Raw genomic sequence first — 18,542 nt, 5'->3', positions numbered from 1 at the left:
GAAAAAAATAATAAAATTAGAGAAGTTAAACAGATATAATAGGAACAGGTCAGTAGACTCAAAGGCCGGTTCTTTAAAAAGATCAACAAAGTTAACTTAGCTCGACTGTCCAAGAAAAGAGAGAAGACTCAAATTATTACAATCAGGAAAGAAAGAAGGACCTCACTGCTGATCTTAAAGAAACAAAAAGGGATATAAAGGAATACCAACACCAGCTGTCTGCCACTCAGATAACCCACATGAAGATGACAGATTCCTATAAAACTATAAACTATGGGGCTGCCCAGGTGGCTCAGTCAATTAAGTGTCAACTCGATTTCGGCTCAGGTTGTGATCTTACAGTTTGTGAGTTCAAGCCCCACATCCAGCTCTGCACTGACAGCACAGAGCCTGCTGGGGATTCTCTCTCTTTCCCTCTCTCTCTCTCTCTGCCCACCCCTACCCCCCACCCCACTTGCACTTTCTCTCTTTCTCAGAATAAACTTAAATAAAAAGATTGTAAAGATGCAAACTACCAAAAACTTACTCAAGAAGAAACAGACAAGCTAAATAGACCTGTTAAGAAGCAAATATATAGAATTAGTAATCAAACAACTATCCACAAAAAAAAAAAAAAACCCTATGCCAAATGGTTTAACTGCCGAATTCTACAGAACATTTAAAGAAGTAATACCACTTCTTCACAAACTCTCCCAGAGTACAGAAGAGGAAACATTTCTCAACTCATTTTTCAGGGCCAGTATTGGCTCAACATCATTAGTCATCAGAGAAATGCAAACCAAAACCACAATGAGATATCACGTCACACCTACAAGAATGGCTATAATCAAAAAGTCAGATAATAAGGATTAACAAGGATGTGGAGATATGTGAATCCCCATATACTGCTGGTGGTAATGGAAAATGGTGCAGCCACTTTGGAAAATAGTCTGGGAGTTCCACAAACCATCAAATTTAGTTCTCTTATGACCCAGCAATTCCACTCCTAGCTATACACAACTACATAAAAGCTCGTCCGTGAATATTGATTTATAGCAGCAATACTCACAACAGCCAAAAGATAGAAACCTCTCAAATGTCCATCAACTGATGGATACAAATGTAGGATGTCCATACCATGGAATATTATTCAACCATAAAAAGGAATGAAGTACTGAGCCGTACTACAGTGTAAGTGAACCTTGAAACCATTACGCTAATTGAATGAAGTCAGTCACAAAAGAACGTAGATTATAGGATTCATTTCAAATGTCTAGAACAGGCAAACCTATAAAGAGAGAAAGTAAGTTAGGGGTAACTTTGGGCTGGGAGAATAGGGAGTAGGGTGTGACCGCCAAAGGATTTTTGGAGGAGGGGCCTAGGGTGGTATTGAAAATGTTAAAGTCCACTGTGGTAATGGTTGCACTTATCTGTGAATATACTAAAACTACTGAATTGTATACTTTGGTTTAATTATATGGTATGTGAGCTGTATCTCAATAAAACCATCTTTAAAAAACCTTTTTCAGGAGAGCCTTTAGCCATTCCTCATATCTGAATCTCAAATTCTTTATCTTCGTGCAGAATGTTGATCTATAACATATTGGAAGATAACAAGCCAAAGCCAGACACACAACAGATACAGTCAGAGATCTGGAGGTTACCCGTGACTTTTCTTCCCCTTCAGCCCCACCTTCTTATCAGTCACCATATTCTATGATGTGGCCTCCAGGCCCTGAAGACACAGACATATGGGTTCTAATACAGGGCTCTGCTCTTGCTCCTGAACATTTTTACTCTTTGGTAAAACACAGGTATCCACACCTAAGCTTTTAAGTGTGGCTGTAAAGATGAAATGATGTAACATATGGAGAGCTGTCGTCCAGTGCTTGACACAAAGCAAGCACTCAATAATCAGTGCTATCTTCAATTCTTCCTTTCCAATCCCATTATCGCCGCCTTCTCCTTCTGGACTGCTCCATCAGCCCCTTGCAATCACTCTGCTGACCTCGTTTTGCTCCTTCCAAATTCATCTTCCATTTAGATTTGTTCCTGCACATCTGACAGTGCTATTTCCTAGCTGAAAACACTCGAGTGGCCCACTCTGTTTTACACACCTTTAAGTCCTGGTTCTCTAATAGAGTATATACAAGCCACAGTGACCCAGACCCTGCCCATGCTTCTCTCATACCTCACTCTCCAACAACAGTAACCACTTTCTAAATTCCCCCTGAAGTACCACAGTGTTTCTGAACTTCATTCCTCTGCTCACCCCAGGTCTTCTCTCTCAAAAACCCCCTCCATTCTCCAAACTGCCTGTTGGGCTTTTTCTTTTTTTTTTTTTTAATTTTCCCTAATACCTCAGTTTAAAAGTTATCATTTTCTAGCAAGTCTTTCCCAACTTCCCACGTGGACAGTGGCTCTCACATTTTAGTAAGCATCAGCACTCCTGGAGGCTTTGTTTGAACATAGATTGCTGCATCCCACCCCAAGAGGTTCTGGAGTGGGTCTCCTGGTATCTGCATTCCTAACAAATTCCCAGGGGCTCATACTCTGAGAACCGCTGCCTGATGCCATCTCTCTCATTACACTCACCACTCTGTATTCGAGTGTCCCATTCCTATGTCTTTCTCCTGTGAACCCCTGAAGACAGGACACACTAAACCACACTGCTAACCACAGACCCCGTGTAACGTTATGTGGGCCCTGCCACAAAGCTGTCCCTCTCTCCCAATTACTCTCACTCCATCACTCGTGCCACAACTTTATGGTCACCAAAGGCTTCCTCTCTAGAAGCCTCCCCAGATCTCCCTTTGTGCCTCATTTCCAGAAGGTCACCAAGTCTTGCTGGCTGCTATTGGGGGGGGGGGGAGGAGATGGGAAGAGAATCCTCCTAAGCAGTATCCATACTCAGCACAGAGCCTGACATAGGGCTTGATCCTACGGCCCTGAAATCATGACCTGAGCCAAAATCAAGAGTTAGACGCTCAACCAACTGAGCCACCAAGGCACCCCTAGAGCCTGTGACTTTTGATCTTGGGGTGGCGCCTTCAGGCCCCACACTGGGCATGAAGCTTACTTAGGGGAAAATCAAAGGAAGCCACAGTGATAATATTCAGAGTAAAGAAAGCACACTGCGCCACTGCTCCTGCCGCTGCTGGCATCCACCTCCGAACACCGGCGAGCAGCGTGTGTGGTGGGCGTCTGGGCTTCACCTTCATTTGCGCCAGCTGCTGCTGCTGCTGTTGCTGCTGCAGCCTCCGGAGGGCCTCTTGCTGCTGCTGCCTCTGGCGCATTAACTCCTTCTGCCGCTGCAGCTCCAGCTCCTTCCTCTTCCGCTCCTCCTCTTCATGCCGGAGTCGGGCCGCCTCCTCTTCCATTCTCAGCCGGTTCTCCTCTAATCGACGCTGGGCTTCTTCTTCTTCCCGGGCCCATTTTGCAGCCTCCTCCTCCTTCCCAGAAAGAAAAATAAAAGAGAATAAAATTTGTTAAAAAAAAAAAAAAAAGTCTGAATCACTTTTGAAGGCTTTTGTCAAAGAGCTATAGATACACCAGAAAAATCAGGAACTTTGTTTATGATGATGTAAGACAGAAGATTTCTTTTAAAATCTATTTACAATAGCCACAAAAGCCTAGAATGCTCATAGGATAAAATTATAATTTATTTGGGGCGCCTGGGTGGCTCAGTCAGTTAAGCGTCAGACTTCAGCTCAGGTCATGATCTCACGGTCTGTGAGTTCGAGCCCCGCGTCGGGCTCTGTGCTGACAGCTCAGAGCCTGGAGCCCGTTTCAGATTCTGTGTCTCCCTCTCTCTCTGCCCCTCCCCTGTTCATGCTCTGTCTCTCTCTGTCTCAAAAATAAATAAACATTAAAAAAAATTAAAAAAAAATTATAATTTATTTGCTAATTTCGTCATAAAAGAAATGTCACTTTGACCATTTGTAGTAAGTACTGATCTAAGAGATCACCCGCCAACTGTAGCAAAGCTTCTGGCAACTGTTCCTCCGTTAAGGCAGAGTTAGCTTTTCAGGATGCTGAGTTTGAAAACCTACCAGGACCTCGCAAGGACAGATTACCAGGAAAGCCTCACCCAGTTGTGGAACCAGAGCAACCTTACAAGATCATTTAAATTCCATCCCTGATTCACACCTCTGGAGGTCCCACAGGTCCTTTGGAACATCTCTCCTTGACCTATTGTCCCTCCCTCTACTACTCTGTCCTGTACCTTGGCTCATTTTCCTTCTGCTTCCCTTCTTCAAAGCCATTCCACTATGCCCTCTGGAACGCTCCTCACCTTCCTCCACAGAGTCTGCTTACTGTGCCTACAATGCTGTGTTTTTCCTGATAGCACATTCCCCTTCATTTTCCAAAACTGAAGGCAGATGTCAACTACTCTATGAATGACTTCCCTAGTCTTTAGGAGGCAGACTTCCCCTCTGCCTTTTTTCTTTCCTTTTTTTTTTTTTTAAAATAGCCTTCACATCCAGCGTGGAGCCCAAGGCAAGACTTGAACTCACGACTCTGAGATCAAGACCTGAGCTGAGATCACGACTTAGACACTTAACCAACTGAACCACCCAGACACCTCCCTGCTCCCCCACCTTTTCATGATCTCCAATTATACCCTGTCCTCCTGTATGCTCCTATACCACCTGTGTCAACAATTATTTCTACCTATCCAACAACCATTCCTTTTAGGCGTCTTCCTTATAGACAGAGCCTCTATGTCACCTCAGAGGTCCAAAATGCCAGATTTTGCTTCCAATGTAACTAGAATCATGTGATATGATTTAGGCCAAAGGGATGCCTGCTGGAAGGCTTCTAGAGAAGACATTCTTCTGAAACAAAAGAAGCACAAGAGAAGGGCCATTCCCTTACAGGCTTTCCAAGGATATGGTATACAAAACGCCTAATCAGGACATGAAAAATCTAAAGTTAAAAGTCAACCCACCTAAAAAACAGAGCAGAAGTCTGCAAAGGACACGGATCCTTAATGACACCTCTGAGTTACTCAGGTCGTAACTGCCTTACTTGACATGTGATCTGTTGTTTAAACTATTTTAATGGGTGATAGGCACTGAGGAGGGCACCTGTTGGGATGAGCACTGGGTGTTGTATGGAAACCAATTTGACAACACATTATATTTAATAATAAAAAAAAAAAAACAACTATTTTTAGGTGAATACTTTGGTGTTGCAGCTGACGTATCCTAACTGTGGCATTTATTTCTTGTACAATCATCACCAACATAGCCTGTGAACTTCTGAGGACAGAAACAATTTCTTTAAAAGTTTCACATTCTACCAGAGAAACATGCCCAGTAAGCGGCATATAGTACCTCAACCAACCATGTTAACTGTTAAATGAATAAACCAAATGACAAATCAATACACAATCTACCCTTGAGGCTCTCTACCTCTAATTGTATTTAGGTTGTTCAAAGAGTTTCAATCCAGAATTTAGCCAAAAGCAGGTTATCTCCAGCTTGCGTCAATCTACACCTAGAAGTGTGGATTGCCCATAGTAATTTCCTTCCAGAGAGTACAGTATGTGGGGACAAGAGTAACTTTACAGCAGAGAAAACAAACAAGCATGGCCGCAGCCAGGTGACCAAGGTCTACACCAGTGGTCATTAGTCATGTTGATAATATACACCCTTGATAGAGGATGATGAAAATGGCACTTTGCCTTTGTGTGATCTACTTTACAAATACCCATAACCTCAGTTTAATTGTGAGAAAAACGTCAGATAAATTCCAATAGAGGGTTAACCTAATACTGACCATTAATTATTCCTTAAAACTGTCAAAGTCATCAAAAACAAGGAAAGCCTGAAAAACTGTCACAGTGAAGAAGCAGCTAAGGAGACAACTAAATGTACTATTTTGGATTTGGGATCTGGGAACAGAGAAAGAACATTGGGGGGAAACTGAGGAAATGTGAAAAAACCATAGACTTTAGTTTTAAAATAATGGATCTGGGGCGCCTGGGTGGCACAGTCGGTTAAGCGTCCGACTTCAGCCAGGTCACGATCTCGCGGTCCGTGAGTTCGAGCCCCGCGTCAGGCTCTGGGCTGATGGCTCAGAACCTGGAGCCTGTTTCTGATTCTGTGTCTCCCTCTCTCTCTGCCCCTCCCCCGTTCATGCTCTGTCTCTCTCTGTCCCAAAAATAAATAAACGTTGAAAAAAATAAAAAAATAAATAAAAAATAAAATAATGGATCAACATTGGTTTACTGTTGACAAATGTACTGTACTAACGTAAGATAATACTAGAAGAAACCATATTATCAACTGAACGTTTTTGAAAATCTAATTAATGCTGTTCTAAAAATAAAGTCTCCTAAATTAAAAAAAAAAAAAAAGTTCTTAAACATTAAAAGGAAATGCTTTAGGGGTTCTGGCTGGCTGCAGAGGCAGAATGGCCTGGCTGGCCTGGGACTGGATAGTGGTGACTGCTCATAGCCTGTGAAAATACCACGCAGCACTGAACAGTGCACTTTAAAAAACTGCAGAGCACCCTCAAGCAGAAGCAGTGAACTTGCAGATCTCACAGCTGGTATTTTAAAGGCCTTTAGATTTCTGTCCAGTATTCTGAGGGTTTCTTGGTTCTTTGATATTTCATTCAGCTTTTATAATTACACGTGGAACAGTCATTATAAAAGTAATAAGAGTTAGGTCTCACGGTAATTTTAAGTCAACAGGCCATCCTCGCATCCAAACACTTTCTAATCACAAACCCCTAGCTTCAAAGAAGCAATGAGAAGAGCAAGCCAGGTGTCACCTGCTTGCGTAACAACTCCTCCTGCTTCCGCCTTTCCTCCTCTTCTCTCCTCCTCTCTTCCAGTCTCCTAAGAGCTTCTTCTTGCTGTTGTCTTTCTTCCTCTTCTCGCTGTCGCCTTAATGCAATTTCTTGCTCCCTTTGACGTCGCAGAGCTTCTTCCTAAATTAAAAAAAAAAAAAAAAAAGGTGTGTGGGGGGGGAGGGAGGACAAGGGAGGGAGGGAGAGAGAGGAAGAGAGAGAAAAACTCTGGATCTCAATATATCCCATTATAATTTGAAAAGAAATAGACTATGTGCTAAGGTTCTTTAACAGTAAATATAAAAAGGATATTAATCAGGATCTAGAGTAAAAAGTAAGTATGTGAGTTAGGAGACAGACATATCAACCATTAAAATAATTTGTATTTGAAGTATTAGTAGTTACACAGCACTATAATGAGAGTCTACCCTGGATTCTACATTAGCTACATCATTTACTGATTAACCCCAGAAAGGGCCACATGAGGCCTCACACTTTGGTTTCTCTGCTGGTACCATTAGTCCTCCTTTATCTATCAATCAATCAATCAACCAGGAACCTAGAACACAGATCAAATCACCATAGCAATCCAAAATGCCTGGTGTCGTAGGAATAAGCTCTCTAGTCAGAAGTACTGAGTAAAGCCATGTATTCTAGAACGTATTGTGAAGAACAAAGTCGCAAGTACACAGAAAAGGGTCTCATCGTCAAAATAATTTAGGAAATACTGAGCAACACAGGATTCAACTGATTTCTTTACTGCAATACTTCTTAGAGCCCTTACGAGCTAGTGTAGAATGTAACTCTAAGAAGTATTAGTAGTTCAAATCTAATTTCAGCATGGACCTTTTTGTTTTTCACAGAGTACTTCTTGGGGCCAACAATGGGATGAAATGTGAGATAACACTGCACTTAGGAGCTATTTCAGAGTGGATTCTTTCAACTGGGATAAGTAAAAAATCCCAACAGCGAAACAGGTCAAGCAAATGAAAAGAGAATTCACAAAAAAAGATACATAAGTGTTAAAATACATGAAAGCCATTCGACACTGGTCATAAATACTTAAGTCGAGCTTCCCATTGAGTGTGGAGCCTGCTTAAGATTTTCTCACTCTCCCTCTCTCTGCCCCTCTCCCCTGCTCTCTCTCTCTAATAAGTAAATAAAAAGAAACAAATAAATAAATAAGCAAAGACTTAGTTACTTCTAAAATCTAACTGAAAATATTAAAAAAAAAAAGCAACTCCAGATCTACCCGGACTGAAACTAGCAGCAGGGGCTGCTAGTGGGTAACAGACATTTATTCTAAAGGAAGTGACTCTCCTAAATTTCTAATCTCGATCCTGCTGTTAACTCCTTCCCAACTTCAAGAGACCGTCTCCGAGAACCATGAATCTGGTTTAGGGCTAATGCTGGGGTCAGCGCTCTCCAAGGTATACCTGTTTCCTTCGGGCGAGCTCTTCCTCTTCCCGCCTCTTCCTTTCTTCCTCCTGCTGCCTCCGAAGGATTTCCTCCTGTTGCCTCCGGAGTTCTTCTTGCCTCTTTCGCTCCTCCTCTTCCCGTTTTGCCCTCATTTCTGCCTCTCTTCTCTCCTGTTCTAGCTGTGATGACATGAAAACACTCTTAGAAACTTAAAGCCAAGTACAGAAACACTCCAACATGACTGACCACTGCCATTAAGAGAGAAACTGGAAGGTGCAGACACTACACCACTCACAGGTGCCTGTACTGCAGCTGAGTGATGAAACCAGCTCTGTAAGAACTAAGCTCTGGGGGCACCTGGGTGGCCCAGTAGATTAAGCGTCTGACTCTTGATCTTGGCTAAGGTCATGATCTCATGGCTTCATGAGTTTGAGCCCCACAGCGGGCTCTGTGCTGACAGCACAGAGCCTGCTTAGGATATTCTCATTCTCATATTCTCTCTCTCTCTCCTCCCCCTCTCCCACTCATGCTCTCTCTCTCTCTCTCTCTGAAAAAATAAACTTCAAAAAAGAAAAACGAGAACTAAGCTCTGATATGTCCCAATAAGCAGAACAGTGTTCTGCTCTTCTAAATTGAATGCACTCTCCCTGACATTTACCTGCCTCCTCGCTCCACACTACCATACCTGATCTTCTAGGGATGGGTGAAAGTGGCCAATACAAGAGTCACGTCAGAATTCTTTTGGGGCAGCACCTCTTTGCTCATCTCTAACAAAGGATTTTCTGACTGAAGATCTACTGATTTTCTTCACATCTACTGAAGATTTTCTGACTGAAGTGTCTACACTGTTAGGCTTCAACAGCAATGTTATAAAGCTGGTAGCATGAATCATAGAGTTCTTTAAAATCTGAAGAAATACCACTTAACAAATTCTATCATTTACGGTTCTGAGATACCAGCTCAACCCAGACCCTAGTCTCCAAGCCCAGCCCACGGCCACACGTACATTTCAGGCCTTCACTTTTTTTTTTTTTTAAGAGGCAGCAGGCAAGCACATGCATGAGCAGGGGACAGGGACAGAGGGAGGAAGGGAGGGAAAGAGAGAATGAATGAATGAATGAATGAATGAATGAATGAATGAATGAATCTATTTCAAGCAGGATCCTCACTGTCAGCACACAGCCCAATGCAGGGCTTGATCTCATGACCTGAGCCAAAACCAAGAGTCTGATGCTCAACTGACTGAGCCACTCAGGCGCCCCTGAGCCTTCACTCTCTCAACCACATTTCTAAGAGTCCCTTACTTGTCTTCCCAGCATACAGTTTTGCCCACATTCCCCAGCACAACATCTTATGCTCCACAAAAAAAAAAAAAAAAAAATCACTCCCGGGCTTACATCATCCTTCACCCTGAAAATAAATCCTTACTTTCTAACATGACATGTGTAAGGGCACTCGTGACTGGCCTGCCTCATCTTAGCCTTCTCATCATGTATCCCTCAGACACACCATGGCTCCAAGCCAGACCAAATTATTTAGCTGCTTCCTGAACCAGTATGTTCTCAGGCATTTCTGAACCATTACAGGAATTATTTCTTTCAAGTGGGTTAAATTCTACTATTCTTCAACTGAAAATTAGTGTATGTATTTCTGTCCATCAGCAGTGTCACCCAATTCATGATGCCCACCTAAGTGGGTGAGAGGAGGTAGTATTTTGTAACTGTGTTACTTGCCTGATTGTCATTGCCCTCGCTCCTTCAACACACATACCCCAGACACAAAAGACTGCAAATTCCTATCCTTTATCCCATGTGTTCCCACCACAAAGCACTACAGTACTAGAAAACTCTCCAGAATTATTTGAATTATGGTCTCTCACTTGTTTATGGAGACAGACTCTGACCATGAACCCTTTCTACCTTCTGGGCACTCTAAGGAGACTATCACTACTGCAGAGGATAAGAACACATTAAGTATAAAATAGGAACGAGATTTTCCCTGAGGAATGAGAACCCAAAAGTCATTACAATGACATAAGTGTTGATAAGACATCCTCAGCTGGCAAGATTCCTTGCTCCTCCAGAAAATGTGAATGGAACATAGAATCTAATGTTAATGTTGGAACTTTTCAGCCACATGTCTGGAGACACTAAGAAATATAAACCAACATCACTATAAAGACTCGGTGTGGGAATTCAAGCCATAAATCAAGGGTCTAATAAGAACGCAGTGTATATTTTCTTAGGTTTTAGTATTTGTAACAGGTGTTTACACCATGAATAATGTAATTAAAGTATCCATATAATCATAATCATAAATGTGTTAACCAACCAATTTTAATTGATTTAATTTAAACTTGCTAATTTTAATTGTTTGAGGTCTTTTCTGGGAGAAAAGGGAATAATAAGGTTAGAATACGAACGTGCTTATAACAGGTAAGTACAGTAAACTAACAGGGCAAAGCCTAAGTGGCCAGAGAGACAGAGATGTCAGTAAACAAATCCCTGTGTCTGACAGCTGGAAAGCATGCTTTATTACAGAAGAATAAGGTTCAGACCTTTGCAGCTTTGGCCTTCTCCATCTGCTGAAGCTGTTCAAGGGCAGGTCCTGGAGTCGTGGTGTCAAGGGGAAGATCCCATACACTACCACCTTCCCAAACTGTAAGACAACAAGGGTTGAAATGAGGAATATCAGAGCTTATGTACATGGTCACATCTCCACAAGCATAACGAAAAAAGCTATTTCCCTGTCCCTGAATAAGCTCCATCATACAAATCTGGGCTGCTTTTAGGTAGACTGAACTGCATATGGGCTCTGGTTTAAATCAGTATCCTTCAACACATCTGGAAGAAAAGAAATTACCAGGCATGTACTGGGAAACTAATTTCATCCTCAAAAACCCTACTTCTGTTCACACACCCCATTTTTACTGATGAACATGCTAAGGGTTGGGGGTAGTTCTGTAACATTCCCAAGGACACATACCATGCACATGGCCCTGCCAGGATTTAAATCCCAGTGCATTAGACCCTAAAGCCCACAGTATTTCCAGTAGCCATACAACCTCTTATCGCAAACCAAGAGGAGTGGGGTCAAGAGAGGTATGTAACTGTGAAACTGGAGAGAACTGAGTAGTTGCATGATACTGTGAATGTGTTCTATGCCACTGAATTGTTCATCTAAAAATGATTAATTTGGGGGCGCCTGGGTGGCTCAGTCTGTTAGGCGTCCAATGTGGGCTCAGGTCATGATCTCGCGGCTCATGAGTTTGAGCCCCACATCAGGCTCTGTCTGATAGCTCAAAGCCTGGAACCTGCTTCAAATTCTGTGTCTCCCTTTCTCTCTGCCCCTCTCCTGCTCGCTCTCTCTCTCTGTCTTTCAAAAATAAATAAGCATTAAAAAATTTTTCTTGGGGCACCAAGGTGGCTCAGTCAGTTGAGCATCCGACTTTGGCTCAGGTCATGATCACTCAGTTTGTGGCTTCAAGCCCTGTGTTGTGCTCTGTACTGACAGCTTAGAGCCTGGAGCCTGCTTCGGATTCTGTGTCTCCCCCTCTCTCTCTGCCCCTCTCCAGCTCATGCTGTCTGCTTATCTGTCTGTCTGTCTGTCTCTCTCTCTCTCTCAAAAATAAATAAACATCAAAAAAATTTTTTAATTTTCTTAAATCGTTAATTTTATGTTCTATGAATTTCATGCCAAAGAGAAAGAGGTACAGCTGAAGGAAGGGAGGCCTCTGGAAAATCTGGGCAAGTCTCACAAATCACAATGGGTCCTGCTGACCTGAAAGGCAGCACAGGGTCAAATGCAGAAGTAAACAAATAAAGTCTTCTGAGTCTGCTTTCCTACTGCCAGCAAAAGGTCCACGGACACCACTTTTCAGCATTCTCTATTCCCTACACTCCTATTTCTATACTATAAATTATTGTTTGTATAAAACCAATGGACAATTTTAAAGGGCCTTGACTGTATCATACCCAAAAAGAAACTGTTCAATAAGGTACTTAAAAATACTTCTCCCAACATTGGAGAATATTTTAACATCACAACTATAAATGACTACCAAAAAAAATCAAGTACACAGAGCAGGAAAAGTTGATGATAATCAGTCCTTCTCCTGCTATAATCCCCAAGATCAATGTTAGTAAAAGAACTATAGCCTGAATAGCTCAATGGCTCTAAGAAAAATCCGCCAATCTTGTGAGTTTGAGCCCTGCATCAGGCTCTATGCTGACAGCTCAGAGCCTAGAGCCTGCTTCAGATTCTATATGTGTGTGTGTCTCTCTCTGCCCTTCCCCACTTGTGCTCTCTTTCTCTAAAAAATAAACATTAAAAAAAGAAAGAAAGAAAAGAAAAATCTACCAATGCCCATGGTTCCTGAGAATTGTCAACATTAACTATAACCTCTTATAAGGATTTGTCTACGGTTCACTCAAACTACCTACTTCTGCAGGTATCAGACATTAAAAACCAAAAGTGTTCCAGCAATATCAAGGCTTTAAACAACAAAAAAAAAACCTCAGCCCCAAATTTCCTAATTTGATGTAAAAAGATCAGAGAATGAAATAGGGTGTTCACTTTAAAGCAAGCTTTCCTCGGGGTGCCTGGGTGGCTTAGTCAGTTAAGCGTCCAACTTAGGCTCAGATCATGATCTAAGGGTTCGTGATTTTGAGCCCTGCATTGGGCTCTGTGCTAACAGCTCAGAGCCTGAAGCCTGCTTCATATTGTGTCTCCCTCTCTCTGTCCCTCCCCTGCTTGCGCGCACACTCTCTCTCAAAATTAAACAAACATCAAAAATTTTTTCAATAAAATAAAGCAGGCTTTTCTCATCCCAAAACTTCTGGGTACCTGGAGTGTTAAGCTATGTATTAACCCTTCACTCAAAAGAAGAGACGTTTTTACTAAAGTTTTTTTTCACTCTGGCAGAATAAATCAATCAAAATTTAAAACACTTTCCCACACCAATTAGAGCAACACAAAAAAGAGAGGCTAGCTCAAATTCATGAAATTTGTCTACTAAAGACTTTTAGCAAATCTTTAACAGTATAAACAGTATTTTCAGTCCTTTTCTGGGGTCTAATGAGACTCTTTGTTAATATTCAATATAAAATGGTTCAAAAATAAATAAAATGGTTCAAAAATGGACACATTTTTTAAAAATTGAATTACAAAGTAAGAGTCTAAATCCTTGGAGCTATACTAAAGGCGAATCTAAACTTTTACCTGTAGGCTGTGAGGTTGTTGGCTGAAGCTCCCAGATAGAACCAGTATCTGGCACTGACACAGACCTAGTTACTGAAGGAATGATGTTCTGATCAGATATTCTGCAAAAAGGAAATAAAAAAATTCACGTGTTCTTGTCATTTGCAAAAAAAAAAAATAAATAAAGAGAAATTTCTACATGATTTGTAGGTTTTCCAGGCAATATGGCCAGAAAACTCCTTCACTGTTTTAACTAAAATACAACACTACCAAAAAAGCATTTAGGAGAGGAACAAAGATAGAGGCACATTCATCCCACTTCTGGAGTCAAGGTGTTAACAAATGTTGATTTCTAAATAATGAATATACCAACTGTCTTGAGGAAGAAAAAAAAAAAAAAAAAAACACCAAAAAACACCCCAGAATAAAAAGCCAGTAGAAGTCATAGAGACAGCATGTTATAATGAAAAACCCACAGACCTTAAGTCAAAAGGCTTCATTTTTTTCTATCTCTGAAGTTTTCTGTGTATTATGTCAACCAAGTCCTTCAGCCTCCCAGGGTCTAAACTGGTACCTTACCACCTACCTACCTAACCTGCTTTCCCCACAAGATGGATTATGACTCAAAAGAGAAATGTGAAAGGCGTTGGTTGAATTGGACAGTAAGGTTTTTAGGACAGTCAGCGATACACTTGAAGGAAATGCAAGTACTACACTGAATGATAATCTGAAATCTATAATAGAAATTTAAGGCTTCAAGCATAATTTCCTTTTCCTCAGACTTATCTTAGAGGCTTTTGGGTTCTGGAAAATTTTAATTCTGTGTGGCAATGTTCATATCTCTTTCGACATACCATGGGTGAAATGAGACTAAACTTCTAGACTATAATTTTTTTATTGCTGGTTCTATAAGAATACACTACTTCTCAAATGTTTTCTTTATTCCTTGGTTACTATTCCAAATTTATCCTCTATGAGTAAAGAGACTAAAAATGCTTCATTGACAGATGATTATTTTTAAAAACTATATCCTGTTTTTATACACAATACACAAAAATGTGTCGTGTGTGGGTATTTTGATATCAGAGTTCACACGACACCAAAATTTCCTTTCTTCTCTTTCACACACACACACACACACACACACACACACGTACGTGACCCATCATGGGGTGACCACCAACCTCATCTTCAGAGCCTGGAACTGTTGGAGAAGAAGTGCCAACTGTTGCTGCTGCTGCGAAGACAGGGCTGCTTTCTGTTGCTGAGCCAAAACCTGCGCATATTGTTGTCTTCAAAAAGTAAAATAAAGCATAACCTGTCTATCCACATTTAGTGCACTTTACTGAGACACTAAAAGACTAAAAGACACTAAAGACGCTAAAAGGCCAGTCCACCACCCCCCAAAAATACCATGAGAAAGAGCTATCAAATATATTTTAACAACGCTTCATGATAACGACAGTTACACAGAAAATTGTCTACTTCATCCTAGAAAGAACTGAACTTATAGACAACATATATATCCTCAGGATGTCTATAAGAGGATAGAAAAAAAAAATCACAAAGTATCAAAAACTGGCAAACTCTCTGAAAATAATAGCCTTTCATCAGAAACCAAGTGAAAAATAAACAGATTCAGGGAAACCGGGTGGCTTAGTTGGTTAAGCGTCTGACTTCAGCTCAGGTCATAATCTTGTGGTTTCTGGGTTTGAGCCCCATGTTGGGCCCTGTGCTGACAGCTCAAGGCCTGGAGCCTGCTTCGGATTCTGTGCCTCTCTCTCTCTGCCCCTCCCCAGCTCATGCTCTGTCTCTCATTCTCTCAAAACTGATTAAACGTTAAAAAAAACTTTTTTAATAGAACAGAGTCAAACTAATAGCTATTTCCAAATGAAGCACCCTTTCCAAAACTAAAATCACTTGTATAAAAATTCTCAAAATTTATGTTTCAGCTTGGAAAATCTGGGTTTTTTTCCCCCCACTAGATCAGAGGTAGACAATTTTTATCTGTAAAGAGCCAGACGGTAAATATTTTGAGTTTGTAGGCCATATGCAACTACTCAACTCTTCTGCTGTAGTGCAAAAGCAGCCACAGACAATATACAAATGAGTGTGGCTATATTCCATTAAAACTCTGCTCATAAAAACAGGTACCAAGCTGGTTTGCCAATCTTTGCACTAGATGACAGCAAATCTTACTTCCTCTACCAAAGGGACACACAATCTAAGTGATTCTGCTATCATTCCACACCACTACTAACAGTAGAAATCTTTACTTCTTCCTGCCCTCTCATCTATGTTTTTTCTCTGTGACATTCACAGTTGAGCCAGCCATTTAGGAGGCGTTTGAGTCTTAAAATGCTTGTTGTTTCTTGCTTTAGAAGGCAAAGAGCTTGCAAGATTATAGTTACATGTCATTTTCTGCAAATTTATGGTAGGTAATAAGAAGATAAGACCAAACTCCAAATACATAGTGGTAACATGTCACTAGATGGGTAACTGAAGTATCCTATCAACTCTTAGTTCTCTGCTGTAGAAGGTGAAACTTAGGAAGTTCTACCTAACGGCACTCTGAATTCTGCACTGCCACCTACAGCATTACTGCTCTTACTGTATCAAGAACTGCTGGTACTGAAGGTGCTGCATCTGGTACAAGGCCGTGAGCTCCTGCTGCCTGGTCAGTCGTTCCTGGTCCAACTCTCCCTGGGAGCAAAGGGGTGGGAGAAGAAATACCACTGAATAAATTGCAAAGAGTCTAAAAGCCATTTACTACATATATCTGAGAGCAAACTGAATCCGAGATCTTCACATTACACTCCACCTTTCTGCCCAAAACGCTTAACTATTGCAAAAACTCAGCGTCTTTAAAAGCTGAACAGTGCCACCTAGCAGAAGAAGGTGGTATCTGCATTTTAAGAGATTCCCTGTAAGGAATTTCCCATAAGGCAAGGGTCCTTACGTCAGAAGCTGTCCTCCCCTCCTACTTTTGAACCTAAATGTTGTACTGTATGTACCCCACAGTCATTACTGTAACTAAAAAATGTATAATTTCCCAATGTTAAAAGTGATTCTTAAATTTGGGAATCCTGTAGAAATTAGAGAAATGGAACAAAACAGAAAGGAGTAAAATTATCTAAAGCTAAAAGGGAAAAAAAAGTTAAAAGGAAAGGTTACAGTAGAATTTTATAATGGCTCATAATGAACAGAAAAAGCAATACAGAAGTAGGTCTTCTTAAAGACGCGGAGAAATTTTTAATTTAAACAAAATACGAAAAATCTTTGAAAACTAATTCTCCACCCCAAAATTAGGTGTTTCTACTGCTATTAATACATCATGAGTTAGAAAAAATAAGCTGTTGTTTAGTTTATATTTCAAATAACATGGCTGGAATTTAAATTTTGCAAAGTTACAACTCGGAAAAATAAAATGTTATGTAAAATGTTATGTAAAATAAAAGAAATAATAAAAGCATAAGGGTAACACAGACTACGGTAAATCATTAGTGAACAGTTTACATCTTTATTGTGCACAGATCATGGTTTGGAATGAAACATTTGATACACAGTTTCTTGGGGGTAGAGATCATCTGAAATTCAGGGACATTTTTCTTTTCCACTATACACTGAAGATTGGAAGCTACACTAGGTTAATGTCAAATTTCTACATAAGGGGGCACCTGGCTGGCTCAGTCAGTACAGCATGTTAACTCTTGATCTTGGGGTCAAGAGTTCAAGCCCCACACTGGGTGTAGAGCTTACTTTTACTAAGGGGTGCCTGGCTGGCTCAGTTGGTAGAGCATGCGACTCTTGGGGTTGTACGTTTGAGCCCCATGTTGAGTGTAGAGATTACCTAAAAATAAAATCTTTTAAAAAATAAAAATAAAATGTCTACATAAAAACCTACACTTCAAGGTATATTCATCATCCAGGTGAACTGTTATCAGGGCTATTCAGGGATTAGCAATCATAGCTGACAGAGACACAGCTTGCCATGGTTCTTCCTGTTAAGCAGTCTAACTGGAAGTCAGGCAATGGGCAAGGGATGAACTTTCAAAAGTTCTGAGACATGCACGATAACTCATCCCAATTTCAGAGAATGGAAATAAAGTTCCAACTTGGTATATAAATTAAATGTTTATACAATAATACATAATACAATTTTCCCTTTTATTTACAACAGAAATGTCAGAAATAATTCCCCTCATCTAGGAATCTTCACTGTTCTCCAAATTACAGGAGGTCTCAACCTATCATGGACTGACATCAATTACTGGGTCAAGATCAACATTTACATGTGAAAGAAGAGGAGGGGAGGGGAGGGAAGGGGAGGAGGGGGGAGGAGGGGAGAGAAGGGCGGGGAGGGGAGGGGAGGAACCGGAAAAGGAAAAGGAAAAGGAGGGAGGGAAAGGAAAGAAGAGAAAGGAAAGGGAATAGAGAGGGAGAGAAGGAGAAAGAAAGCAAGAAAGCAAGAAAGAAAGAAAAAAGTGCATGGCATAAAATATTATAATGGGTGCCTGGATGGCTCAGTCAGTTAAGGGTCCAACTCTTGATCTCGGCTCAGGACGTGATCTCACGGTTTCATGAGTTCGAGCTCCACATCGGGCTCTGTGGTAACAGTGCAGAGCCTGCTTGGGATTCTCTCTCTCCTCTCTCTCTGCCCCTCCCCCATATGCACTGTTTCTCTCTGTCTGTCTCTCTCTCTCAAAATAAACATTAAAAAAAAAAATTTAATATTTTGTGAAGCTTATTGCACAAATATGTGTATGTGTGTACAGTTATGAATATACATACAATATATATGAATGTACAGAGGAGTGGCGTAAAACTTTTTTTTTTTTTTACTATGGGCTATGGCCAAATAAGTTTGACAGCTGCTATTCTCACCTATGAAGTCCTCTGACCATAGAAGTTGTGCCCTATTTACCTTCATCTCATAAGAACCTACCACAAGGCCTAGCACAGGCCCTCAATATGCAGTTGATGAATAAATCAATGGTGAATGTTACTGCAGAAATCCAATGTTCACTAAACGCTTTTAACTGTGGCCACTTCTGACTATGGCAGCCCCCTGACATCCCAACCTGGAGAAGGAAAAGTAAGGCAGATCCACAGCCCTCCCAAACGAACTCTATAGGGAGAGGCCC

At 41.0% G+C, this 18,542-nt stretch overlaps 1 protein-coding gene across 10 annotated transcripts in view; it reads right to left on the bottom strand.

Moving 5' to 3' along the window:
- Positions 1-18,542, bottom strand: part of GIGYF2 (GRB10 interacting GYF protein 2) — a 144,587-nt gene that overhangs the window by 21,012 nt on the left and 105,033 nt on the right. For all 10 annotated transcript variants that reach the window (XM_015073274.3, XM_053215966.1, XM_027047533.2 and 7 more), the window contains 7 exons: positions 16,010-16,101; positions 14,583-14,690; positions 13,420-13,520; positions 10,757-10,857; positions 8,217-8,378; positions 6,763-6,921; positions 3,195-3,431 (listed from right to left, as the gene is read on the bottom strand). In XM_015073274.3, the coding sequence (XP_014928760.2) occupies positions 3,195-3,431; positions 6,763-6,921; positions 8,217-8,378; positions 10,757-10,857; positions 13,420-13,520; positions 14,583-14,690; positions 16,010-16,101 (960 nt within the window). The remainder of the gene's footprint in view (positions 1-3,194; positions 3,432-6,762; positions 6,922-8,216; positions 8,379-10,756; positions 10,858-13,419; positions 13,521-14,582; positions 14,691-16,009; positions 16,102-18,542) is intronic.

Source organism: Acinonyx jubatus, chromosome C1 (assembly GCF_027475565.1).
Source record: "Acinonyx jubatus isolate Ajub_Pintada_27869175 chromosome C1, VMU_Ajub_asm_v1.0, whole genome shotgun sequence".
In the NCBI taxonomy this organism is placed as follows: Eukaryota; Metazoa; Chordata; class Mammalia; order Carnivora; family Felidae; genus Acinonyx; species Acinonyx jubatus.
The sequence above is the reverse complement of the archived record's forward strand: the minus strand, read 5'-3'. Positions and strand labels throughout refer to the sequence as shown.